We start from the raw sequence: 25,064 nt of genomic DNA, 5'->3' as shown, positions 1-25,064 counted from the left end.
GAGAGAAATGAGCTGCGTTTCATTGATAACCTCTCTCGAGTCCAGCAACCACGTCGTTTTCAGGTCAATTATACTACCTATGATGTCCGGCGTGACCAAGACTCCATGCGACCCGGATTTAATTGCACTGTCATGACACTATCAAGGGAAGAGGACGAGAACGCACACCCTTTCTGGTACGCGCAGGTACTACGTGCCTTTCGGATACAGGTGTTGCATACTGGATCGCAAGCTCGAAACCGTTCATCTCAAAGTGTCGAAGTTCTTTGGGTTCGATGGCTCGGGGTCGATCCTACTTATCATTGGGGCCTTAAAGAAGCACGCCTACCCAAGGTTGGATTTGTCCCTGAGACTGATGATAATGCCTTTGGCTTCCTCGACCCATCACTCGTTATCCGCGGCTGCCATCTTATTCCAGCGTTTTCAGAGGGGCGTTCAAATACTCTTCTCAGACGGGGTCCTTCTCTCGCAAGGTTTCAGCATGAAACTGATGACTGGGAGTGCTTTTATGTAAACATGTGAGGAATGGCCCTCATCGCACTACAGCCTACACTCACTTTGCTCCATAGTTTTGCAGATCGAGATACTTTTGCACGATTTGCTGGGATTGGTGTCGGACACGAGGTCCAGTACACATCTTCGGCAATCAGGCAACATTCCAGCAAGTATCGGGATGACTCTTTCAGCTGCGGAGATGAATCATCAGACGAGGAAGACACTGTCGAGGATGGAGATGCCAAGGAAGGTGATGTTCAGGAAGGCGATGTTCAGGAAGATGATGGCGAAAGTGATGGCGGCGAGGACAGTAACAGTACTGATGATGAGCCTGAAGAGTCAGACTCGGACGGGGAGGAGGATGGCAGTGATGACGACGACAACCTATACAGATTTTAATGCATAGACTGCTGCTTACAAACTGCTTGGTAAAACTGGTGTCAATGAACTCCTTGACGTCACTCAGTATGTTCCTGGCCACTTGTGTTAACACCCTCTATAGTACTCTACTAGTACTAGTATACTACCTGTAATAAAACTTATCCCTTATAGCGGAAATTGCCGGTTGTGACAGCTGTTGTTTGTTGACAGCCGCGATCATGGATAAGGCTCGGAACTCTGCCGTGTATATATAAGTGGAGTTGACTATGGTGCCACATCAAGCACGCTAGCATGCCTCTCTCACCACGCCGAGCACAGAGCAATAATTTTGGGGGCAGAAAAAATGCAACACCCTACAAAGGGAGTTCTCTTGGAACTAGCTGCCCTCAGCTCCTCAAAAGGACTTCAATATCTCCGGCGGCCCGTTTGACTGCAATCCCATCTTCAAGTCCTATATCCTTGAACCACAAATTTCATGGTTTTCAAGTAACAACACCCCCAGCAAAAGTGCCCAAAGTTGAGATTTCCAAAAAGGATGGTAAGTTTTTCCCTTTAAACATTCACACCTGCCAGTGGGTTGAGCTAAATGTTTGTGATAGTTTTACATGGGCAGATTATCGGTTTTCTCAGAGGAGAAGGACAACCTGAGGACACCAACGCTGATTTCAAGGTATGAGGCCTTGAGGCTCAGACTCCCACGATAATTCCGCATACTTACTTGTCCCATAGATCTTCTCTGACGTGTCAATCGATGATTACGAGTTCATCATCGAGGCCATCGCCGAAGATGATAATAATCAATTCAATCGATACAAGTAAGTCCGTGTGCGATAATCCGATAACCATTAACAACTCTTTCCCGCAGACTATCACATTCCCCGTCATCCAACCAACTGGTCGCAACACTGCCTACTCCACTTCACGAGAACCTTCTCAAGCCGTTGCGCGACACTATCGATGCTGTTCTCGCATCGATGGGTATCGATGAGGCGCTCGGCAACTTTATAATCCAGATGAACACGACGCTCAGAGGGGAGGGAGAGGGGGGGTCTACAGAGAAGGCCCTTGGTACCCCTGATGCGTTGGTAGAGTTCCACGATGGAGACGGAGGCCGTCTACAGCTTTGGGGGACCGAGATTTCGTTTTCGCAGGCTCGGGATGCCGCCATCGCCAAACTCCAACGCTCCGTCATATTCAACAAATTCATGCGGGCTGTCACACTCTTCGATGTCCTAGAAGATCAGCGCTACTCATCACCCTCAGAATCATCACACGCGTTCCAAACACTGTCGGAGACGGACAGGGTTGTACCGTACCGCAAATGGCTTCAAAAGGACGACTTACCAGTCTTTGGCCCAGTCACCGGCTTTACCCACAATTGGGTGTCGTCGCTCACCGTTGTTGTTACTACTTGGGTCCGTCCTGATGACGGACCGTTTGATCTCTATGATCAGGATCCGCGATATTATGCAACTGCTGTGAGTTCCCCTCCCCCCTCATGTGTAGTACTATCTAATTACAATGACAGCAATTGTGTCCTGACACGGACCTCGTGGGCCTCGACAACGTACAGCAATTGTTCCATCGTACATTCGCGAGCATCAGGGACACCACCATCAGCCACCTCGAAGACCTCATGGCAGAAGAGGAGGGATCCAGCGCCGAGTCCGACATCTCAGATGAGTCTGGCGATGAGGGCACATCCCACATGGCAGAGGCATCCGCCATTTCGGCGTCTCCTACCCCTGACCCCTTCCAGCTCGTTCGTACGTGGGTGCCTCCAATGTTGCCTATAGACTGGAAGAAAGTCATGGTCCAATTGCGGAACGCCGCACGACAGACGGGCTATACGCGTTACTCCACCTGGCACGAGAAGCTGATCAAACGCAAGCTGAAGAGGCAGAATAATCTTCCAGATCCTCCAAGAGGACTAGACGTTCACGGTGATGTCATGGTAAGTTTAGATTATTCATAATCGGTCATTCACTAACGCGCGCTCAAGTTCTAGGATCGTGTATTCTACTGTACACTCGAATAGGCTTCCCATCATCAAGTTCTCTGTACGACTCGCCCACTACTACTTGTACTAGTACTGTTGTTTGTTTTGCACCTCATGTTTTTTACTACGTACTGCAGCCATTTTTTACTGTACCATTAGTACTACAATACACATGCATGTAGCTCGTTCAGTAATGTCTAGATCGGATCCGTATCAAAGCTTGCATTGATGCTTACGCCGGAAAAGTTTTGGTAAATAAGCGATAGCGCCAGCTAAAGTGGCAAAGCCCGCCTTTTCTCACGACATGCAGTGAAATCTCGATGCTTAGAGCGTGGATCTAACTGTAGACACTCACCATATGCATACGGAAAATGTCTGAGCAAAAAACCAGTACCCCACCCCTCCACCTCCACCTCCACCTCCACCTCCACGAGATCACGAGCCAATCTCATTAAGATTCTCTAACCGAGTCACTACTACCGAGCGATGGTACCGCACGCCCGATCGACGTATTCTCTTTACCAGATCCACGGCATATCACTTGAAGTTGACGGAAGTTTGATGACTCGCACTTGACCATATTTTGGTGTACGGGTGTTTCTATATGCGTCTTCTTGCACTTTTTATCTCTGCTATCTGGGCATTCATTGGTAGTTTCATGAGAGATAGAGACCAAGAACCGTCAGTGTGTTTTCTCGTTATTTTGACTACGCAAGCTCATCAATGTACTCAGTCTTTGACTGTTCTCACTTGTACCCCTCGTTCTCTCCGTCATCACTGCCAAACGCTTAGTGAATTTACCCCGAGAAATCTGTTCAACTTCCTCTATCCTTGACCTTACCACACAGCTTCTCATTACAAATCCTTTCCTTCTCACTCTCTCCCATGATGCTTCTCGCCATGCTAGACGCATCTATACCATCCATTACCCTGATCTTCCGACTCCTTTTGATCGGTGATGTCTTTGAACCCAATGGGACACTAGAAGGGTATTTTTGAGGGTGGGCGAACTGGGCGATCGTTGGTGCGGTCGGTGTGTGGCTTTGGAGCTGGTGTGTCGCGAAGGGTATGCTATGTACGATTTGTGCAGGTGTTGGCGCTTGAAAGTTTGCCGAGTAAGCGTTTTTTCTTCCTTGGTTTTTGTCTCGTTTACTCATGAGTCATGTCCTAGTCCCGATATTCCAATTCCACTGCCAGGCGATACTCACATCATTCATACCGCTCTCATGTGGGTGGCATGCCCATTCCTTGGATTGATTGCCCCCAACAAATAGGACTCCTTACCCCCTGTGCTGGATTCCACTATACCTCCCGCTCGCTCTGCGTCCATGGTGTCAGCCTATAATCATTGGTTCAGGCATGGCAGTCTCATCTTGTATACACTGGGTTGAACGGAGACCCCTTCTTTGCGAGCGCAAGGAGAACCCGGGCCCTCACTGCCGCTGTCAAGACTGCCAGTGCAGGTCGTTACCGCGAGAAATTGAGGACTGACCATATGTATAATTTTATGTTTTGCGATATCTAAGACAACCGATACAGGAAGATGAGCAACAAACGAAGCCATGGTGGTAGATTGAAAGAACGAGGGGCGCACAGTCGCAGGTAATGCTAGGGGCCCGAAAATAAAAGATCCTAAAACAACCAAAAGAGTGAGGTCTCGACTGATCGATCAGCACTGCCTCTGTCTATTCCAAGTAAAAACGCTGCCACGACAAAATCTGAAGAATCTACACCCAAAAGTTTCCCAACCGATGTGATAAGACCCACTACTCAAGGTAGCGGGAATATTGATCTTCCCACTAAGAAATGTGACGAAACCCCCAGCTTTTCTCATTGGTGGAATTAGCGATCCACCCTTGTCAGACTATCCAATGCTATCTCAACAGCCAGAACAATGCTTCAGGTTTGCAGTTTGAATTTACTTGAAGATAGACTTGGTAGCACTTGGTAATGACAACAAAATTTGGCGCCTGTGTTACAAGGGTATTTCTTAGAGTATAATACTTCACCCGAGAACGACAGATTTTCTCATTAGTGTAATTAGTGTTCCACCCATATCAGACTATCCAATACTATCTCGACAATAGGCATGATGATTCAGCTTTGTAGCTTAAATAAGGCCATATCACGATATCAGGTTTTCAGTGGTGTTCAGTCGTGAGAATGTAATGAAAGAGACATGCCTGTCCAGTGTCGACTCACCTTTAGATCTGACAGAAGGTTGTCAAAGCCAGCTTCTCTGACAATCGCAGCAGCGTCCCACGTGTACGCGTTGTTGTCCCAGGAGCCAGTGGTTAGTAGCTTTCCATCCACGGAAAACGATACGCAGTTCACTGCATTCTCATGCCGGAGTGGAGAACTGATGGGCTGGCCATTGTCGAGGTTCCACAATAGCACCGTCCTGTTTGCTGATGCGTTTGCGAGGATGCGGCCATTGGGAGATATTGCAATGCCCAAGACAGTGTTGGTGTGTGCATCCAGAACTGCAATCTGCTTCCATGTTGTCGTATTCCACGTCCTAATCGAATCGTCAGATGACCCAGAGATGAGCATTTTCCCGTCCATGGTCCAAGCCAGGCAATGCACCCAATTTGTGTGTCCTTTGAGAGTTGCGACAAGCTCGCCTGTCTTCGCATCCCAGATTTTAATTGAAGACTCCTCCCGTCCACCAGTCGCAATCATGGTCGTGTCTGGCGAATACATGGCTGCGTACACTTGTACATGCCCTGTCTTGATTGGCCCGGGTGCCAGGATTGTCTTTCCGCTCTCCACATCCCACTGCCTCGCTGTCCCATCCATAGATCCGCTCACTACCCGCTGACCATCTCGACTCCAACAAACAGACCACACACTACCTGTGTGTCCCGTCCATTTTGCGATGACCCTGCCTGTGTTGATGTCCCACAACCTCACCACACCGTCCCTACTCCCGCTAACCACTTTCTTTCCATCTGGGGACAACTTTATATTGCACACTCCACTGTCTCCGTCCCGCCAGTCTTCTCCTATCTGTTTCCCACTCTCCAGGTCCCAAACCCGCAGCGAGCCATCTTCCGAACTAGTAATAATATGTTGTCCGTCAAGCAGGTGTATGACGCCCCAGACCCAATTAGTGTGTCCTCCAAATTTTTGGCGAGGCGTTATCGCTGATATCTCTTTCAATTTAGTGGTGGGTGAAGACATGCTTCAAAATTCCTACTAACGAGTGCAGCACAGTCTCAGCTTTCATCGAATTCCGAATTCATCTGAATCACTTACGAGGACAGCAGTGACGGGCAGACAGCAGGGCCGATGGGTGCTTCGGTCAGAATTGAGTTCACTGTTTCCTGGTTCATTTTACATGCCGTGTCCTCATATTTGCTTTAGAGCGTATCAATTATCATCATCGCACAGCCAAACATCAGATGCGCCGGTGAAATTTGCCCCTGGTCGTCGTTTCATATCGGGTGAGGTCCGTTACGTGGTTCACGAGAACGATAACCCCGCTTTTGGGTCGTCGGGTTCTGACGTTTGCGCGCCGCCAGCAACGGTCCTCGTGTTGACGAGCAAAGTAAAACCCATCTACACGCTGTGAGTTCAACCTGCAAGGAAAAGTAGAACAATGGCCATGACCACGCAGGTTCAAGCCATCATTTACTTACCGAATTTCTTTGGGTGCACTGATGCGCCTCATCAAATAACAAAAGTCACAACGCAGGAGTTTAAGTCAAATCATTGTGATTGCAATATTTTGCGGGACCTGACCTGACCTGACAGTTCACAGAGAGGGAGAGACTGTCAGAATATGCAAAAATAATTGCACTTACCTACTGACATGCCACCAGCCGTGTAGAGGAGCGGGTGTGTTTGAAAGTATTCCTGTGGTGAGTGGAAGAAGTGAGAACACAGCTGGATCGTGCAAGCCGCGATGGTAATTTTTGAACTTTGCTAGGCTAACAACTTACAAGAGTCAAGTATTCGACCGCCAGGAGGATACAAGCACCATTAGCTCAAATTTCACATATATACATACACGTGCGCCGATGCAGATAGATATGACAAGGCATCTGGTGTAAAAACAGATGATTGGTGATACAGCAGAGTGCGTTGAGCACGTCAACGAGAGGTGTAAAGGCATGTAGCTCATAAGGGATGAGAAAATCACAGACTAATGACGATCATCTGTGTATTCAGGAGACAGACAACCAATGAAGAGCCAAAAGCGAGTCCAAAGTCCAGCGTGTCTTATCATTGCATGAGGGCGCGAGGCTGTTGGCGTTGAAGATGTGGTGATATTACCAATAGTAGGTGTGGTAGACGGATCGAAGACAGCTGGCTGGGTCTGAGTCGCACCACTGGATTGCTGCGTGACATTGGGCTTTGGAGGCCGTGAGCTGCCCAGCGTAGTGTGTAATGTTTTCGTTTTCCGTTTCTCTCTCCCTGAAGCATTCCTCTGCATGATGTCAGGTCGACTGGAACATCTGGGAAGGAGAGAAAACATACACGTTTTCCCTGTGCATACGGGACCTCGGCAACTTCTGGGCTGCGCCCGTGCCATTCGATGCCTTCACCACCCTGTCCGCGCTGTTTCAAAGGGTTTTGTGCCCACTTGAGAGGAGAGGACGGTGAGGTATCATGTGGATCGGAGAGGCTGCGGTTGAATAAGCGGCCAAGAAGTGTGCTTCCTTGCGGTGCTGAGGAGTGGAGGTGACTTCGTGCAGAAAACTGAGACCATGAAGGTCAGGAAAACATCAAAGTGATTGTAAATGACATACGTGAGAACGATCCGATGGGACATCGAAAAAACCTTGGGGAACCTGATGGGCAGGCTGACTTCGCTGGACCAAATGTGGTGAAGAATTGATAGCCTGCAGTTTATTATAAGGTTTGAACGCAGTGAAATCTGTTTATGAAGGTCTCACGTACACGGGATGCTGACTTGTTGGCCTGGCAGAGCACGTTCAGTTTTGAAAATGTAATGAAATGAGATATGCCTGTCAACTCACCTTTGGATCTAATAAAAGGTCGCCGAAGCCAGCCTCTTTAACAATGGTAACGATGTCCCATGTGTATACGTTGGTGCCATCGCAGCCAGTTGTTAGTAGCCTTCCATCCGCGGAAAATATTACACAGCGAACTACATGTGCATGCTGGAGTGGAGAACTGATGGGCTGGCCGTTGTCGAGATTCCACAAACGTGCTGTCCGGTCGGCCGATGTGCTCGCGAGAATGCAGCCATTCGGAGATATTGCAATGCTCAAGACATAAGAAGTGTGCTCATGCAGAACTGCAATCTGCTTCCATGTTTTTGTTTTCCATGTCCTAATCGAGCCATCGGAAGACCCGGAGATGAGCGTTTTTCCTTCCCTGGTCCAAGCCAAGCACAACACCGAATTTGTGTGTCCTTTGAGAGTTGCGACAAGTTCGCCTGTCTTCGCGTCCCAGATTTTAATTGAGGGCTCGTGGTTATCTTCAGTCCTAGGTCCATCATATCCACCAGTCGCAATCATGGTTGTGTCTGGGGAATAGACGGCTGCCAACACTTCTAGATGCCCTGTCTTGATTGGCCCGGGTGCCAGGATTGTCTCTTCGCTCTTCACATCCCACTGCCTCGCAGTCCCATCCAAAGATCCGCTCACTACTCGCTGACCATCTCGACTCCAACAGACAGACGTCACATCATCTTTGTGACCCGTCCATTTCGCGATGACCTTCCCTGCGTCGATGTCCCACAACCTCACTCCACCGTCGCTACTCCCGCTAACCACTTTCTTCGCATCCGGAGACAACGCTATACAGATCACTCCACTAGTGTCTCCGTTCCGCCAGTCTTCTCTTATCTGTTTCCCGCTCTCCAAGTTCCATACCCGCAGCGAGCCATCTTCTGAACAAGTAATCATCCGCTGTCCGTCAGGCAAGTGTACGACTCCCCGGACCCAATCAGTGTGTCCTTCAAACGTCTGGCGAGGCGTTATTGTTTCTTGCGTCTTAGCGGTGGGCGAAGACATACTCCTCAATTTCAGCTACTGAATGCAAAACCGTCTCAACTTTTACCCATCAGATTCAAAATTTATCACTCACCGAGGACAACAGCGACGGGTGGATAGCAGGTTACAATACTATGGTGTTACGGTCAAGTCAGAGTTGAGTTCACTGCCTCTGCGTCCGTTTTGACATCGCTTCACAGCTTATATACAGCATAGGCTGTGCATTTGAAGCGCCCAGGACTTATCTGCCACTCCGTAATTCCTATTACTGTTGGATGGAGGAAGCATTGCAGTTTTGCCTGTGTTCATGCAGAGTGTCCAAAGATGCAGCCAATGGCTTGGTTTCAAGCTGCGTATAATTCCTCTTAAGAAATCTTGCGACTCCTACATTGTAAACCATCCGCTACCGTGATTGCCACTGGGTTGTGCATCGACGGTAGAGTGATCAATCACCATATGGATTGGCACATGTGAGCGTTGCAACAGCGCGTGTATTCACCAGCCTGATATAATACATCCATCGAAAGTTCAATCAAGCAAAATGTATGCCCTCGTCGTGAAATGCAGATAGTAGTCTGTTGAGATGATGAGAAAACACAAAGGAGACAAAACGAAGTCCACTGACTTTAGAAGATCGTCAAGGGTCATCTTGGCTGCCCGCTGTTCCGAGAAACCCGATGAGCTCAGGACTTCTTCTACTTTAGCTTTCATGTTTGTATTGTCATCGATCATCTAGTTTGTAGGAGGTAAGGCCCCATTTTCAATGCACAAAAGTAGAATCACCTTATTTTGCGTTGAGCACCACGTTCTCCAATTTTGTTCCAGCATCTCGATGACGCCTTTGGCCATGAATGTGGCATGCACCATTTTATTTCGCCTCGAAAAGATGATTCTACCCAGCCCATCAAATTCCTCGAACTTGATAGGGGGAGGAGGATCAAGAGGTACCAGTCGGACCACTGACGATTCAACTTGCGGTGCTGGTCGGAAGTTATTTTTCCCGACGTGCATAACCAGGTCCACCTTCGAATAAAGTTGTACGTTCGCGGATAGCCGCGACCAAAGCTCAGTCCCGGGCCGAGCGACAAGCCTCATGGCAAATTCTCTCTGAAACATGAGGATTGCGACGCGAAATATGGGTCGGTGAGAGAGAAGGCGGAAGACAAGGGGTGATGATATTTGATAGGGCGTGTTGGATATGCATACGTCGAAATATGGGAGATCGGCTTTCACAAAGTCTCCGATGATTATGTCGAGTTTTCGTTGTTCCGGTCTTCCGAGGAGTACATAGCCTGTCAGGTGACGATTTTAACAGAGAGAAAGTTGTACGCACTTCCCCTGAACTCGCTTCGTCAATTCAGCCGCCATCCGTGGGTCCATCTCAACAGCGGTGACATTTTTGACTTTTTCAAGGATCTTTACGGTGAGGTTACCCGTACCAGGACCGACTTCGAGGACTTTATCCGTGGGGCGGAGATTTGCCTAATGGCACGGTTGGCATCTATGAGATTCAATCAGCGCACGAACGAGCTGAGGCGAACCTTATCCACGATACTAATGTAGATTCAGCATGAGTGATATTCCACGAGAAAATGTGAGCGTACGTTTGAGCGATCTGCGGATTCTTCAAGATATGTTGCCCGAATCTTTCTGTATTGAATATTGGGTTGCGGACGCCAGCTGAAGTCCCTTCATTTGCACTGTGGTTTTTGGATGAAGATGATGCAACGGCTGATTTTATTGACGGCTGGTGAGTGCGCGAGAAACGCCCTGAAGTTGCACGAGGCATTTTGTATGGTGGTGGGGTCGATTTTACAGAAAAATGCAATGCTGCCTTGTGCTGGAAGTCAAAACACGTGACCAGAGAATGGAAGCACCAATGTGGCAATGCCATTCAAGTTGTAGACTCCAATTGACTTGTCCAAGTCGCCCAACCACTAGAGTCCACGATCGAGCACCCAAAACATCATGTTCAAGAAGCCTTTGGGGAATTTAAAGACTTCAGGTGTGCGATGGTTTCTGTTCATCGACGTTACGACTAATATTCATTGTCATGCTCACAAGCACCCCTGCGTAGCTCTGACAGGCGCAAGCTGAAACAACGCGTTATCCAAGCCTTTTCCCTCAATCCAGAAGTCGGAGAGGAGCTTGTTCCGGACGGTCTGCTGTCGGCAAAATTCAACACACATACCGATGAGCCAGGTGTAAGCGAGCATCATTACAGCCCTTGTTACTGATCACATATCGATGAGACCCGCGAAATGCCTCACAATCACGCCACACTTAGGTGGCTTATTTGGGACCTGGTGGAGACCCTTTGTGGTTCACGCTTGGGATAGGCAGCGAGGACATGATTCCGACTGGTGAGTTGTGCCTCATACGAATCTGTCATCCGTAGCTCAGATGCGATAGTGTATACGCTGTGGAAGAAGCCGGATCTCCTCTCTTTTCTGTCCACACCATCTGCAGTTATTCCCGTTCTAGTTGGTGGTGCAGATCTTATGATTCCTGGAGGTACGTATCACTTGTTGGTTTAAATATGTCCTCGCTCAGGAGTCACTGCAAGTCGTCCAGCATCCATCATCACTTCAAGCCGGACAACTTGTCAGCATTACAGAACACATTCACCATTCGACGCGTATTGGCGCTCCACTTGCTGTCGGGCGCATGGCGGTGGATAGTCATGTCTTGTCTGGGGTTGCCGCGAAGGGCAAAGCGGTGTTTGTCATGCATGCTTGGAATGACCATTTATTTGATATGGGGCACAAAGGTAATCCACCGGATCCATGGGAGATGAGCCAATTAGTGGAGAAGGATGAGCAGGCCGTCAAAGATGAGGATGACGCAGAGAATAACGCAGAGAATATTGCGTCGAAAGAGCCATTGGTTGATGCGCTGAACTCTCACCTGTCGCAGACGCAGTTAGATGATCCTGCTCCAACAATAGAGCTGACGAAAGAAGGTGCGTTCAACCACATTAACTGTGTCTTTAATCCCTTAATTCTGGCAGACGTTTCGAGTATCCTCCATGACGCCCTTCTTCAAGCAATGAAAACGATTTTATCGAGCCCCCAGACCTCCGCGCTTCCCATGCTCGCTAGCACGTTTTACTCGACTTATGTTCTACCCTCGCGACCTGCCCAGTCACCATCTCAGCCAACCGTATCCACACCCATCGATATCAAGCATTCCTCTCACAAGTCACTCGCGTCTTTTCTCAAATCTGCAGAGAAACAAGGCCTCTTAAAGCTTAAAGAAATTAAATCTGACCTGATGGTATTTTCCGTAGCCACATCACATGCAAATGTTGTCGCACACAGACCATATTTATCTCTAAAGGATGTATCTCTCAGGAACGAGAAGCGTGGACAACGAGAGGAGGAGGAGCGGACACGGGTCAAGGAGCTTGAAGTAACAGAGCTTTGGAAACCCCATCTGCAATCGCTGAAGTTCTTTGCTGATGCTGGATTTGAGTAGGTAACAGCGCCATTCCTGGATCATCAAACGCTGACGACATCCCCTGCAGTAAATCAGCCCTATACACCTATACGGATATCAAGGCCACACTCGACAAGTACGTCACCGATCGTCAATTGGTGAACGCGCACGACCAGTCATATATCAACGTTGGCGCGGATGGACTTCTACAGACGACCATCTACAAGTCTGACAATCCAGCGAATACGGAGTTTTTCAAACGCGAGGAAGTGATTGAGCGACTATCAGACAAAATGCAGAGTTGGTACAGGATATGCGCCGAGGGCAGGGATCCTATGCTCAGGTATGTCCGGTCTTCAATCATTCGTTGATTATTGTTTCACAAGCTTCGGGTACAGGAAAGGGCAGATCAAACCAATATCGGTGGTAGTTAAAATCAGACAAGGTCGTAAGGCGACGACGCTCATCACAGGGTTCGAGCCATTCTTGTTGGAGGCGGTTGATATTTCAGAGGAGCTGAAGACGAGATGCGCCTCCTCCACTTCAGGTGAGGCAAACTATTTTGATGTGTGGTGTTGCTGACATGAGCTGGTTAGTTTCACCTGCACCAGGGAAGTCGTCGGGCATGGAAGTACTCGTGCAAGGAAAGCAGATCAAAGAGGTCACAGCGTTCCTTGCCTCGCGAGGTGTACCGAAGCGGTGGATTCATACAGAGGGCGGGGGAAAGAAATAGATGGGCGTCGGTGCTGGCTGAGTCCTTGTGTTCGGAGTTATTGTTTGACAACGAAGGCGTGTATATGTTACGATCAAAAGGGTGAGATCAATATTAAACTAAATATTCACCTCTGCGCGTCTTTCTGTCTCCATTCTTTGGCTTGGGCATTTGCTTCTTGCCTGCTTTAGGAATTGCTTCCTCTTTCGCCTCAGGAAAACCTGGTCCACACGAAGCTTGCAAGGCGTGTGATGTGAAATAATGTCTTGCAAATTAATCAAGTCCTCTCTATTGTAATTAGAAGAGGATCAAACAGAGCTAGCCGCTGTGTACGTCGAGATCCTCGACCGCGTTCAACTTGAATTGGCTTTTGTGTCCGTGAACGAGTCACGAACGCGTCATGTAACGCGTGGCACGTGATCGAGCTTAGTATTAATTTAATGAACTCAAACCCTTCCTTTCTTAGTTCTATCAAGACTAGTACTCGTTTTGTCACTTTGTTTCCGTGCCACTCAATTACTGATTATTCTCGATCGGGCTATCTTCAAGGAGCTTTCTCATAATGCCAGGTCCATGCAACCCGAAAAGAAAGAAGAAGGCACTTGTAAAGAAGAGCAAGAAGAGTACATCTGTTATACAAGCTACGCCTTCGGAACCTCCTCCCCCCGTTCACGAGCTTGAACCACCTCCCAGCGAAATTTCTTGTCTTGGCTATGAGCCTCCACCTAAATTGCCTGCTCCTCATGTCCAGGAATTTCATGAAGAAGTACTACCGATCATCCATGATCCCGGAAACGGTCCGCGAGTTCGCGACGTCCGGGGTTTCCTATCTTCATTCTTTGCCCACCCTCCCTCACTGGATGACCCCTTATGTGCGGAATTTTCACAGGAAGAGGTCCTTCAGATGCTCTGTACCGCGCTGCCGGAGGAAACCGCTATGGTGAGTGAATGTTGTGCGAGGTAGCTAGCGAGCTCACAAATGGATCCCCCCACAGGTCCTATGGTACAATAAGAGTCGTACTACTAGTCGCATCTGTCCATCATGCCGACGGCTTTATCGCCTCGGCGATATTTTGCAAGACCTCACAGACGATGGCGAAAATGATATCAGTGAAACGCGCTCACCCTTACTTGCCCGGGAACAAGAGATATCGGGTCTTTGTATGTACTCTTATCTAAAATTCGATCAGAACGGGCCTGACTAGTTTAGGTTCTCCTGTCTGCTTCATCGTTGCATCGTTCGAGTACCCAAGTGCGATTAAAACGACTTGGGGTAGAACAGCTGAGGAAATAGATGACTTCACGTGGGACCTTCTAAATGGTCCTGGGGATGGACAGGGCGACAAGGGACTTAGTCTCTTACTCAAAATGGCGCGACTGCCTGACCTTGGTTTAGGACAGCTCTGTCTACCTGACATTGACTTCGAAGCGGAACCCGCGGATCGAATCTACTGCAGGCAACATTACGAACGTGACAAATGTTCTTATTAGCTATTTATTTGTTTTCGAATGTGAGTACAGAGCTTGGGAAAGACGTGATGGATGCTAATTGCCTTTAGATCTGCTGTTCTCCTGCATATTCACATCGTTCATACTGTCTGGATCACGGGCCTGCGTACTATTTATGTGTGTCAAGACTGGTCGTCATTTAAATTACTTAGGCCAATGCTGGCCCTGCATGAACCCATCGCTAAAGAGACCGTAGGTCTGCTGTGTGTAAGACGGGCCGTTACATCGTGGGTTTGTTGAATTGGTGGTTATGTCAGCAAGAGTCCGTGCCCTATTCCCACGCTTGTTAGGTGGCTGGCCTTATACAAGGCTCCCACCCGCCAAACTCCCCCTCAGCCAACCTTGCCTGTATAGCTGTACTGTGGTCCCCACCCGCCTAAATCAAACCGTGCTTAATACTCACCGTAGTACACACCAACGGTCAGTCATACATTTTATTTTTTATTATCTTCTATCTGCTTCATGGACATCCTGCGGTGTTCACTGTTGCTCTCTCTACGTCGTTTTACCGTCGTCGAGCTCGTCTAGAAAGTGAAGACGGGCGCCGGCAGTATTTGTTTGGCCATCGACGCGTTGACGCGCACCGCGTCTCCCCGCGTCGCACTCGTTTTCCTCGATTTCTCTCATGTCAACGACGTGTTGAATCGATCGCTTATGCGTTTTCCACGCTCTAGATGCCCAAGGACACCACCAAAACCAAGGTTCGTCCCCTATGCATTTACCTTAGCCTCAATACCACTTTTCTCCATATGTATCATACGTTCTCCATTATTTTTACCTTGTTCAACTTCCATTACGTCACTTGGTCGAGTTCAACAACCACGATACTGATTGATTCAACAGCGCAAGGCTGCAGGCAAATCAGAGGGCAAGGCAACCAAATCCAAGGCTGCTAAGGCCAAGGGCGCTCCTAAACGTGCTCTTTCCGCATACATGTTCTTCAGTCAAGATTGGAGGGAAAGGATCAAGACTGAGAACCCAGATGCTGGTTTTGGTATGCCTTAGATGTTTCTTCCAATCTTTTGTTGTTTTCTGATCCCCATCATAGGTGAGGTTGGCAAACTACTAGGTGCCAAGTGGAAGGAGCTTGACGAGGAGGACAAGCAGGTTCGTTCAAGCTATCTGGCCAAAACGCGGTTGTGCTGACACAATTTAACAGCCTTATATTGATTTGGCCGCCAAGGACAAGACAAGGGCGGAGGAGGAGAAGGCATCCATGGCTGCGGTATGCATATGTCGTTTGTCCCAGTCATGGCACGTATTGATCATATTTTTGCAGACCAAATCTTCGGCAAAAGAGAAAAGTGACGGGGAAGAACCAGCCGATGAAGAGGAAGATTAGTGCTGCGTCTCCCCATCTCCTTGTACATATGAAGGCATTGTTCGCTTTCGTTCTAACATAATTGTCATAAGCCGTTTGATGTCAGTTGAGTATATTAACTTTCTATGCGAAACATGCGACACTCGTAATGCACTCCCCACGAGCCCTCGTACCGTTTGCCTTCCTTTTCATTCGTGTCGCTATTCATGTTGTGTGTTTTGTTACACATTTATGTTCTGCATGTTGTCCCTCGCTACTTCAGAAAAGATTGTATTTTGTACGATCAACCTTTCTGTGGCAAGTTGGAGGAGTTGCTTGAATAATGATGATGGCACACTTTCATGCAGTCTTGTCAGGACTACGTTAATAAAGAACGTGTCTTTCAAGTTTCGACCAGAGTCACGTGATTGTGCTACACATAATCACGTGATGCTTAATATAGAACGACGCGCCCAAAATCGGTGTTCTCCTTTTTTCTTACCCACACCACGTCCAGAGACTTGTCATTGGCCCGCTAAAGATGTCACGGCGGACTGCAAAAGTGAAAATTCCTACTCATGGTCAAAGCAAGTCCGTGTTCCTCAGGATCAGTTTGTAGGCTGACCATAAGCAGGGATCCTTGAATCTGTCCCCGCACCCCTAGGTTCGCGTGATCCACTCGAAACAGCATTGATGATCTTATGCATGATTTGCTATCCCCCGTACAGAACTTGATTCAGATCCAGAATTTAACCCTGGGACCTTTGTTTATGAGACTAGTAAGAAACGTGGAAAGCGCAAAGCAACGGCTGTTGGGGACGCGTCCCCATCTGCCCCCCTCAAGTCACGCAAAAGACGAAGTGAAGTCCTTGGTAATTTTGAGTCATCATACAGAAGTCGTGAGTCGTTTTTATTTCTAAACAATACGCGTTTTTGAGGATTATATTAGTGAAACGCCGACCAATGGATCCAGAGGCATCTCGACTTCACAATCCCCTTAAACAGTATTTTGGTTCGTCGAGTAACTTGTTTTTTCGGTAACGCTTAACACTTTTGTGAACAGATGAGGATCTTGGATTGCAGTCTGCGTCTGATGACGGCGAAATGGATGAAGAAAATCCTGAAGACGGTGACTCGGCAGAAGAGCATGAGTCTGAACCTGAACAACCAGTCACACTAAGGACAATAACTGCGTTCATTCAAGCATCGAAACAGGGGACTCCTATTACGCAGCGAAGTCATTCACAAACTCCGGTTGATGATGATTCTGTCACTGGTAAGTCGATCTTGGGCACATGTATCACGACTGTAATCACTTACGCTTCATTTCAGAACCAGAGTCTGAGCCAGATGTTGCTCAAGTTTCGATGAAGCGGAAGTCACCTGCATCAGAGCAGATTATGCCAGCTTTCAAGTGCAGGAAGATGCCTTGCCCAGATGGTACGCTTAACCTTTTGACCAGCCGGAGTAGACATATCGTGACGCTCGCAACAGATGATTCTGAAACCGAACCCGAGTCCGACGTGGATTTACCGATAGTTTCCAAAGTTTCACGACAGCTACTGCTCAATACTGCGAAGCTTCCAGAATCCGACTCTGAAACGGAGCCCGAAGACGAAGATGAAATAGACACATATCCCAACCCAGTAAAGCACAATCCAGTAATTTGATCCTCATCTACTGACACAGATACAGAATCTCCATCCAAGACCCGGCTTCTCACTTGCTCCCGGTCAGAGTCCTCTGGGTCCTCTGATATTGGATAAAGCCGAGGGTATCACGGTGCCTGCCTCAATCAATACCTATCTGAGAGAATACCAGAGGGAAGGCGTCGGTTTTTTCTGGGATCTATATAAGCAAGGACGTGGTGGTTTGCTGGGTGATGATATGGGTCTTGTCAGTCCAGACGCGTTCTTCTTTTCTTCTCAACTGAACCCACCTACTCAGGGTAAAACTATCCAAGTGATATCGTTTCTATCTGCAATCATGAAGAAGAAGGGGGACGAACGCGATATAAACAGGCGTCGAAATCATGTGTCGAACCTCCAGGATGGACCGGAGTGGACAAAACGTCGCACTTTGCCACCGGCGAACAAAACCTGGCCTACATGCCTTATCATCGCCCCAACATCTGTTGTGCCAAACTGGGAGCGTGAGTTTCAGACGGTGAGTGCTACGATCAAGAAATAATACCACAATGTCTCACCACCGCCTCAGTGGGGTTACTTTGAAGTCGGGTCTTATACAGGTTCGAAGAAAGAGCGGGACGATGTTTTGACTGACTTCAAAATGGGCCGCCTCGACGTTGGTAAGCCCATGAGCGCATCCACTCTATCCGGCTGATATCCTGGAGAAACAGTGCTCACTACGTTTGACCTTGCACGCCGGGACATCGCACAATTGGACGACCTCGCTTGGTCTGCTGTCTTCGTCGATGAGGCGCATAGAGTAAAGAATCCAAAGTCGAAGATCACCTTGGCATACAATCAATTTACATGTCTTTGCCGCTTTGGTCTGACAGGTAGGACTACTCTGCTTCTTGAGGGTGGTCTGATCCAGCGGAATATTTAGGCACAACCATTCAAAATAGTTACATGGAAGCATGGACGATACTCGACTGGACCAACCCTGGCCGGCTTGGAACGAGCAAGCAGTGGAAAGGTTATGTTGTGAAGCCATTGACAATAGGTCAATCTACTAGTGCGACTGAAGAGGAGAGGACAAAGTCTTTGGTGAGTGCGGATATCATATCGCGTGGCTCATTCTAATATCCAGTAGACAGTCGCTGTTATTGTCAGAGACAAAGTACTACCCCAGTTCTTCAAAAGGAGGTACGACCGACGATTTTTCTGCAGATATTGCCTAATTTATTTCCCCAGAACGAAGGACATTATTAAGGATCAAGTACGAAGCATCAACCTGGTACACCATCTTGTGCTGAAGATACCCATTAGTTACCCACGAAAACCGACGAAGTGGTCTTTTGCCCGCTTACGCCTATACAGGTTGCTGTGTACAGACGCATTCTAAACATGCATCCCGTACAGAATCTCGTTAGAAAAGACGAAAATTGCGATTGCGGATCCGAAGAAAAGTTCGTTCTCCTTTCATGTCCCAAGCACGCTGAGAATCGATTTTTGTACAGACGTAAAGACTGCTGTCACCCTATTGAGAAGGGAGGCGTCCTCAAGTACATGTCAATACTCATCAAGATCTCGAATCATTTAGCTTTAATACTTCCAGGTATGGATCAGTGGCTCACTGCCAAACGAATGCTCATACCTACTAGCCCCAAACGATAGCCCAGAGCAAGTACGTGGATGTTTTTATTGATCTAAATGGTGCATAATAGTTATTCTAGACTCTACGAAATCGGGAGCTCGCTGAAGTGGCCTTTCCAGGCCAACCTATACCGAAGTATGGGACAGCCATGCTACTGCCTCAGTACTGCGGGAAGTGGGTTGTAAGTCATTGTTTTGTGAAATTTATCTCCTACACTACACAATGTGCCCTGGCAGGTACTCGACACCCTACTAAAAGAATGGAGAAAAGACCGCACGAACAAAGTCCTTATATTTACTAAATCCGTCAAGCTTATCGATATGTTGGAGTTTCATCTCAACACCAATAGTATGCACGACATTCGTTCCGTATCGGTTGGGCACTGATCAATTGTCAGGTTATGGCTTCCTCAAACTAGATGGATCCACGAAGCAGAGTGATAGTAAGAGACGATCCCTTTCTTCGTTGTTGTTACTAATGCCCGCTTCAGGGATGCCTATGATAGATAGATTTCACCAGGACTCGGATATCTTCATATTTCTCATCTCCACTCTCGCTGGAGCAACCGGTCTTAACTTGACTGGAGCGAATAAAGTGGTCATTTTCGGTGAGTTTAAACGTCCTGCTTTGAATGTTAAGATTAAAACCCTGGATGTTATGTAGATCCCAACTGGAGTATGTATTTGCATGATTTTCGTTTTACATCGACTCATGTCCACGTAGATCCCGCCCATGATCTGCAAGCTATGGACAGAGCATATCGCTTTGGGCAGACGCGCGACGTTTTTGTTTACCGCCTGCTCGGAGCCGGGTCAATCGAAGAGTTGATATATGCAAGGCAGTTGTACAAACAACAACAGATGGCCATTGGGTATCAGGCAAGCGTGCAAACAAGGTATTCAATAAGGACCAGGGTTCGAGCGCATGATTTCAGCTTTCCCCCTAGGTATTTCTCCGGCGTTCAAGGGGACACGTCCAGACAAGGAGAATTGTTTGGAATCAAGAACATTTTCAAGCTGCACGAGGATACTCTGGCAACCAAGATGGCTGTAGGTTGAGAAGTTCTGCGCAGGAGACATTGATGCAAATCTGCCGCAGATCGAAAAAGCAACGATCATGGAGCTTGACTGGGCTCTTGCTCATCTCAACTCCTCGAAGTCAAAGAAACCAGCAAAATCCAAGGCCGATGACTGGGTGTATGAGGCCGATTCCAAGGGCGGAAAGGAAGACGTGAGTCTCCTGTCTACTTGTTTCACGCTATCTAACCATGCGTCAGGCCGACTTACGGGGGCTGAGTGCTCTTCTTTTCGATGATGGTGAGCTTCAGCTGGAACTAGCATGCGAAAAGACTGATTCTTGTGTTTCCAAAGAACCGCCGGAGGTCACAGACGATAATGACATCCACAAGACACTCAGCGCAATAGGCGTTAAGTACAGCCACCGCAATGACGACGTGTTATTACCAAGTCGCATAGAAGAAGAACGCTCTCGGACCGCACTTAAGGTCAGTGTTCGTGTTATTCTCTCATAGGTTTGTTGAGCGAATATGCTGGCAGGAGGCGAAGAAGAAAAGAGCAGCTGCGAAGAAACTGAAATCAGAGCGAAATCAAAGCACCCCTCAGCAATCGAAAACACCTGAACCACAGTGGCCACCTCAACGGAAGCACCATAAAGCACCTCTGTCTCCGCAGTCTAAGTGAGTTCTCAAACAAGTGTTTGAGGGTGTTGAGATTCCTATTCATCGTACAACGTAGATTGGTCTCCCGACAAATGGCGCTGATTGAACTAGGCATGATCAACAGTCCAGCCGACCTACCTTTTTTCGCGCAGTCTTTGTAAGTAAGCCGTATGTTGCCGATAACCACAGCTAATCTATTGCTAGTTCTCGTAAGTCAAGCGAAGAGCAGAATGAGATACTTGGGAGGCTGGACAAACATGTCCACAGTCGTTCTTGAATTTTGCTAGGCTACGATCCAAATGTTACAATGGCAGTCATCAGTTCACGAAAGTGCTAATTAGTTGTAGGACTGATCAATTGTTATGCATACATTGGTAATGATGCATCAGCTCGAAGACTGTGCCAGCAAGTTGTGAAGCTTGAGCGCGAACAGGAGAATGACAACGCATGTAATTTGCCACGTAAGTAGGCGATTCGAACCTCTGAACCGTAAGAGTACAATTGCAAGTGTACCACGCTTCAGAAAAGCTCAGATGGCATTGAATTTGGTAGGCAACCTACGTGAATTTAGGTTTCCTGATGCCAGTGTGCCAGTCCGGGACTCTGGGTCGAATTGTCATATGTTGGCTATTGAGAGATTAATGCGTAAAAAGGCTTGTTATTTTGTTTCCATCTGGGGACACACCAGGCAACCCTACGGACAGCAGATGAAGAAGTCGACTTCATCACTCCAATCAGCATCGACTACACGATGTATTTAGTGTGGTACGTTTCGTATCGGGTTTCATTGTATTCGACGTTGAAGGTGTGCGCTGGCAGCTAGATTGAAGAACAACAAGTCAGGTTTGATGTTGTCATTAAGTATTAACCGCTACGAACATAACTGAAAAGCGCAGCGCTCTCCACAGACGCCGAATCTGAAGATATGGAGCGGCCCTAGCATATATCGATGAAGTTACAGTGAGTGTCAGATCAACTTCTGATTGTGCAGATGCCCTGCTCGCCCAGCTAATTGTTTCTGCACAAGTATCGTCGGAGGTATAGTGAATGGTATGTAAGTGAGAGTCCGGACTCGGAAGAGCCAACCAAGTTTGTTTGTTACGGCTATGTAATGAAACTACAAATGTGGAAGAAACTCGGTCCAATCCACTACATCGTACACGCCAGGAGGCGGTGATAGAAAGCTCAGCATAATTAGTACAAATATTATAATGCGCGCAGCAATATATAAGAGCAACATCAATACTGCGGAGGAACGCCGATACCACAATATTACGGATGCAGGGAATCCCAGAAATTTAAAGCACGGGTCAAGCATGCGGGAGCCAAGCGTAGTCAAAATATTCAGCGGTGTACCTGCCACCGCAAGGGAAGCCGCTCGCCATAATATTTGCTCTGCGGGTCTCTGAAATAAAAAATTCCAACCTAGACAATGTATCCCTCCTAGCAACACCCCACCCCAACCTATAATGAGAATTGTGATCTCACGCTCTCCAACACGCCACCTCGAAATAGCTGTGATCTGGCTCTCGATAGATGGCCCCATAGCGTGACTTTCAGTGAGAGGTGCGATCTGGTTCCTTCTAAACAGCCTCGTGGCCGCTCTCATAACGAGCCGTCTCACGTGACCGCTGATGACGATGAGAGTTATGATAAAATCACCAGGCCCACCATAGCCACCTAGAGACGCGACGCGACGTGAATGGGCAGCACTGGGGGACATGATTGGGCCCATTCCCGCAGAACTCAACCAGGGATAGATGAGATAGAATAGATAACGAGAACAACCTGCGTTGCTGAATCTCGAATCTGCCTCGCTAGAATGTTGGTGAATCAGAGCAGTTTCAGGCAAGCAAATTGGCAAAACATACTCGTAAGTAAAGGTGAAGTTGCTCAACGGCAATGCTTTTCCTTTCCAATGAACAATATAAGGACGTCCCACATCCTTTGGCTTCCACCACCACCAGAGATAGGCAATGAAGGTCAGAACAGCTACAGCCAGGGTATCAACTTCAAGCAGCGATATCGGAAGGTTCTGAACATGACGAGCAACGAGCTGGCAAATGAACCATACGAGCTGAAGAATGGCGATGCCTTTGGATATTATGTCACCCTTGCTTCGGTCTTTGATGTCCGCCTTTGGGATGACAGGCATGTCCACAGATCCCTGAAGAACAAAGTGTAGCAGTTCATCAGGTGTAAGAGTGGCTCGCGGCTGGCCATCGACGTAGAGAATGAATCCACCCATCCACACGAAGAACCCATGAGTGATTGTCCAGTCTGCGAAGACATCGGTTGCATGTTCGGTACTGAAAAAACCGAGTACTGACCTCTAAACTCTGCAGGTCTAAGAGCGCCACTCGATTCTGGATGGTGGTCGTGGGCTTCAGCAGGTTGTGCACTTAAGGCATCCTCTGCAGGTCTAAGAGCGCCACTCGATTCTGGATGGTGGTCGTGGGCTTCAGCAGGTTGTGCACTTGAGGCATCATTGAACCGCTTTGCAATTGCAATAGCGCTGAAAAACTGCCGCGAAGCCCAAGCGATAATGAGTTCTGGGGCGATCAACACCATGGTCATGATGCATATACGACGAAAGAAAATATAGCGTGTCTTCTCTTCCATACCCGGGATGTTCGGATGAATGGCAGTCCATGCGCATGCAAATAAAGTTATGCCACAACTCCAGATGATGTCCCACAAAGTTCTGGTGTTATTGCTAGGTGGACAACCGCTGGTATCGAGTGTAGGGATAGCGGTGCCATTGAGACACATGGGTGAAGCGAAAACAAACGGAATGTATAAGAGGACAGCGCAGTGAAGGCCGAGGTACTATGATTTGTTCACTCAGCTCTCTTTTGAAGGTGTGGCCGCATGTATCAATTCATGATAAGCTGGGACTTAAGGTGTCGGAGAAATATTAATAACAAAATGTGGCAGAACAAATCAGGTTCTTTGACAGAAAAAAGTTCAATTGCAAGTGATCGTACCTTCCAACTCGAACTTTCCGCAGCCGCGGCGTATCATACGTAATGGTGAGACCTCGAGGTACTGCAACGTTGGTAGTTGTCGAGCAAGTCAAATTATGCCAAGCGGATATCGGCAGTAGTGGCCTAAAACGGAAGGAAAAGTCTGCACTAGATGGGCATGCCTGGCTGCAGACCCGAGCTGGAGAGCTTGGCTGCAAACTCATGGAACAAAAGACTGGTTGAAAACCGAAGCGGGGGAGGCCGGCTGTAGATGTGGGGATTTGAATCTCCATGTTTGCTCTCTACGAATAGCCAACGTTTCGCAAGTTTGCTTGAGCCATTCAACCGCCGGCAGAAGCCGATGGGCCATAGATGACACTTGTTTTTTAACATTAACGTTTAACCTCGATCGATCGGGCTCTAAATGAAAACTTGAACTCGCTCGTGATAATTCCACACCATCTTCCTGTGCGTCTTCAATTGACACCTAAAACCTACACCATCACTATTTAAATCGCAACTTGGCTTACGATAAGTTCATCTTCGCGCTCATACAACTACCCCGGGCCGACATGCGCGTTTCTGACAACACGCAGCTTGTCTTGAGGTGACTGTTTGGGCTTCCCCTGCCACTCGGAGACTTCGAAATTCGGTGGCACTCCTTGCTACCTCGCCAGTCAAGTTTCGGATTTTACACATAGTCAGGCAAATTAACTCTTGGTCATAACGCTGAACAGGTCATAACTGAGAGTGTGGGTCGCAATATCCTTCGCGACGTGGGAGCAATGGAAAATATACTGAGATATTGCGCTCGCCAAACGTATTGTTGGCAAGCGGGTTCCTATCTAAGCCTCCATGGGCACCAATTCATGTGTAAGTATCGAGCAATGTATATTGGGTATGGCCGTCGTGTGCTAATCGTTGACGCGGGGTGTTTGAAACCTGTACTTACGAAGAGTTCTCTTCAAACAGACTTCGCACTCATCCTGTCAACCATACTCTTGTTTACCCAAACAGTTCGGGCACCCGCTGGTTCGGACACTCACAACCCTCACAGGGTGGTAATGCTAAGCCACCGCCTGTCTTTAGCGAGCGGCTGCCAACAGCAACGTCATGTCCTCTAGTGGCGCTTTGATTTGTCTGAGGTGTTTAAGACATATGCCATCACTTGAATGCGCTGTGATTTACGATGTATTCCTTCCCCTCCTTCCTTGCGCTCATCCCACTATAACTCAACACGCAATTCGTCAGACCCTATGATGCGTATCTGACCGCCAAGGCGAGACAAATACAGGAAGCTATGGTGGAAGTGCGTCAAAATGGAGATCAAGAAGAAGT

General features: G+C 48.0%; 8 protein-coding genes across 8 annotated transcripts; 6 read left to right on the top strand and 2 right to left on the bottom strand.

Moving 5' to 3' along the window:
* Positions 1-525: 525 nt before the first annotated feature.
* DEU56DRAFT_752138 (uncharacterized protein) lies at positions 526-894 on the top strand (the record flags this gene model as incomplete). Its single annotated transcript, XM_041349612.1, has 1 exon — positions 526-894. One exon carries the CDS (start codon positions 526-528, stop codon positions 892-894), a length of 369 nt encoding a protein of 122 aa, XP_041213486.1.
* A 273-nt stretch (positions 895-1,167) lies between these two features.
* DEU56DRAFT_752137 (uncharacterized protein) lies at positions 1,168-3,069 on the top strand (the record flags this gene model as incomplete). Its single annotated transcript, XM_041349611.1, has 7 exons — positions 1,168-1,414; positions 1,476-1,546; positions 1,606-1,691; positions 1,742-2,354; positions 2,405-2,642; positions 2,673-2,830; positions 3,058-3,069. 7 exons carry the CDS (start codon positions 1,168-1,170, stop codon positions 3,067-3,069), a joined length of 1,425 nt encoding a protein of 474 aa, XP_041213485.1.
* A 5,917-nt stretch (positions 3,070-8,986) lies between these two features.
* On the bottom strand, positions 8,987-10,655 carry DEU56DRAFT_776551 (S-adenosyl-L-methionine-dependent methyltransferase). Its single transcript, XM_041351716.1, has 6 exons — positions 10,446-10,655; positions 10,383-10,395; positions 10,175-10,323; positions 9,625-10,114; positions 9,467-9,573; positions 8,987-9,416 (listed from the first exon to the last, which is right to left on the bottom strand). Exons 1-6 carry the CDS (start codon positions 10,628-10,630, stop codon positions 9,374-9,376), a joined length of 987 nt encoding a protein of 328 aa, XP_041213484.1. The 5' UTR covers positions 10,631-10,655; the 3' UTR covers positions 8,987-9,373.
* A 92-nt stretch (positions 10,656-10,747) lies between these two features.
* On the top strand, positions 10,748-13,177 carry DEU56DRAFT_776546 (uncharacterized protein). The gene is made up of 9 exons (XM_041351715.1): positions 10,748-10,846; positions 10,906-11,045; positions 11,129-11,204; positions 11,254-11,355; positions 11,408-11,803; positions 11,852-12,314; positions 12,368-12,622; positions 12,678-12,826; positions 12,876-13,177. The coding sequence occupies exons 1-9, from the start codon at positions 10,810-10,812 to the stop codon at positions 13,010-13,012; spliced, it is 1,755 nt and encodes a 584-aa protein (XP_041213483.1). The 5' UTR covers positions 10,748-10,809; the 3' UTR covers positions 13,013-13,177.
* Positions 13,178-13,461: 284 nt separating this feature from the next.
* On the top strand, positions 13,462-14,791 carry DEU56DRAFT_776541 (uncharacterized protein). The gene is made up of 4 exons (XM_041351714.1): positions 13,462-13,931; positions 13,987-14,152; positions 14,202-14,502; positions 14,551-14,791. The coding sequence occupies exons 1-3, from the start codon at positions 13,554-13,556 to the stop codon at positions 14,480-14,482; spliced, it is 825 nt and encodes a 274-aa protein (XP_041213482.1). The 5' UTR covers positions 13,462-13,553; the 3' UTR covers positions 14,483-14,502; positions 14,551-14,791.
* Positions 14,792-16,170, top strand: DEU56DRAFT_776538 (high mobility group box domain-containing protein). The gene is made up of 6 exons (XM_041351713.1): positions 14,792-14,920; positions 15,175-15,201; positions 15,344-15,494; positions 15,549-15,607; positions 15,660-15,725; positions 15,780-16,170. The coding sequence occupies exons 2-6, from the start codon at positions 15,175-15,177 to the stop codon at positions 15,840-15,842; spliced, it is 366 nt and encodes a 121-aa protein (XP_041213481.1). The 5' UTR covers positions 14,792-14,920; the 3' UTR covers positions 15,843-16,170.
* A 1,616-nt stretch (positions 16,171-17,786) lies between these two features.
* DEU56DRAFT_727425 (P-loop containing nucleoside triphosphate hydrolase protein) lies at positions 17,787-21,037 on the top strand (the record flags this gene model as incomplete). Its single annotated transcript, XM_041347981.1, has 22 exons — positions 17,787-17,966; positions 18,018-18,108; positions 18,160-18,321; positions 18,372-18,532; positions 18,579-18,631; positions 18,680-18,704; positions 18,755-18,894; positions 18,946-19,043; positions 19,090-19,112; positions 19,162-19,263; positions 19,319-19,430; positions 19,480-19,524; positions 19,573-19,689; positions 19,746-19,757; positions 19,806-19,977; positions 20,029-20,131; positions 20,181-20,312; positions 20,359-20,398; positions 20,453-20,586; positions 20,642-20,778; positions 20,837-20,917; positions 20,965-21,037. 22 exons carry the CDS (start codon positions 17,787-17,789, stop codon positions 21,035-21,037), a joined length of 2,193 nt encoding a protein of 730 aa, XP_041213480.1.
* Positions 21,038-21,351: 314 nt separating this feature from the next.
* Positions 21,352-23,337, bottom strand: DEU56DRAFT_977229 (uncharacterized protein; the record flags this gene model as incomplete). Its single annotated transcript, XM_041359646.1, has 6 exons — positions 21,352-21,387; positions 21,446-21,579; positions 21,640-21,696; positions 22,385-22,577; positions 22,632-23,040; positions 23,091-23,337. The coding sequence occupies 5 exons, from the start codon at positions 23,335-23,337 to the stop codon at positions 21,505-21,507; spliced, it is 981 nt and encodes a 326-aa protein (XP_041213479.1). The 3' UTR covers positions 21,352-21,387; positions 21,446-21,504.
* Between the last annotated feature and the right edge of the window lie 1,727 nt (positions 23,338-25,064).

The sequence above is a fragment of the Suillus clintonianus genome (assembly GCF_016758775.1).
Source record: "Suillus clintonianus strain FC179 chromosome Unknown DEU56scaffold_7, whole genome shotgun sequence".
Classification (NCBI taxonomy): domain Eukaryota; kingdom Fungi; phylum Basidiomycota; class Agaricomycetes; order Boletales; family Suillaceae; genus Suillus; species Suillus clintonianus.
The sequence above is the reverse complement of the archived record's forward strand: the minus strand, read 5'-3'. Positions and strand labels throughout refer to the sequence as shown.

What these genes read in the sequence shown, in the direction of transcription:
- DEU56DRAFT_776551 (XM_041351716.1), bottom strand. Translation starts at nt 10,630, where the DNA reads ATGCCTCGTGCAACTTCAGGGCGTTTCTCGCGCACTCACCAGCCGTCA. An exon ending in ACGAAGCGAGTTCAGGGGAA is followed by an intron (nt 10,115 to 10,174) that starts GTGCGTACAACT and finishes ACTCCTCGGAAG; the next exon opens with ACCGGAACAACGAAAACTCG. An exon ending in GGTGCTCAACGCAAAATAAG is followed by an intron (nt 9,574 to 9,624) that starts GTGATTCTACTT and finishes CCTACAAACTAG; the next exon opens with ATGATCGATGACAATACAAA.
- DEU56DRAFT_776541 (XM_041351714.1), top strand. Translation starts at nt 13,554, where the DNA reads ATGCCAGGTCCATGCAACCCGAAAAGAAAGAAGAAGGCACTTGTAAAG. An exon ending in TGCCGGAGGAAACCGCTATG is followed by an intron (nt 13,932 to 13,986) that starts GTGAGTGAATGT and finishes ATCCCCCCACAG; the next exon opens with GTCCTATGGTACAATAAGAG. An exon ending in ACAAGAGATATCGGGTCTTT is followed by an intron (nt 14,153 to 14,201) that starts GTATGTACTCTT and finishes TGACTAGTTTAG; the next exon opens with GTTCTCCTGTCTGCTTCATC.
- DEU56DRAFT_776546 (XM_041351715.1), top strand. Translation starts at nt 10,810, where the DNA reads ATGTTCAAGAAGCCTTTGGGGAATTTAAAGACTTCAG. An exon ending in AGATCTTATGATTCCTGGAG is followed by an intron (nt 11,356 to 11,407) that starts GTACGTATCACT and finishes AGTCACTGCAAG; the next exon opens with TCGTCCAGCATCCATCATCA. An exon ending in AATAGAGCTGACGAAAGAAG is followed by an intron (nt 11,804 to 11,851) that starts GTGCGTTCAACC and finishes TAATTCTGGCAG; the next exon opens with ACGTTTCGAGTATCCTCCAT.
- DEU56DRAFT_776538 (XM_041351713.1), top strand. Translation starts at nt 15,175, where the DNA reads ATGCCCAAGGACACCACCAAAACCAAG. An exon ending in GAACCCAGATGCTGGTTTTG is followed by an intron (nt 15,495 to 15,548) that starts GTATGCCTTAGA and finishes TCCCCATCATAG; the next exon opens with GTGAGGTTGGCAAACTACTA. An exon ending in TTGACGAGGAGGACAAGCAG is followed by an intron (nt 15,608 to 15,659) that starts GTTCGTTCAAGC and finishes ACAATTTAACAG; the next exon opens with CCTTATATTGATTTGGCCGC.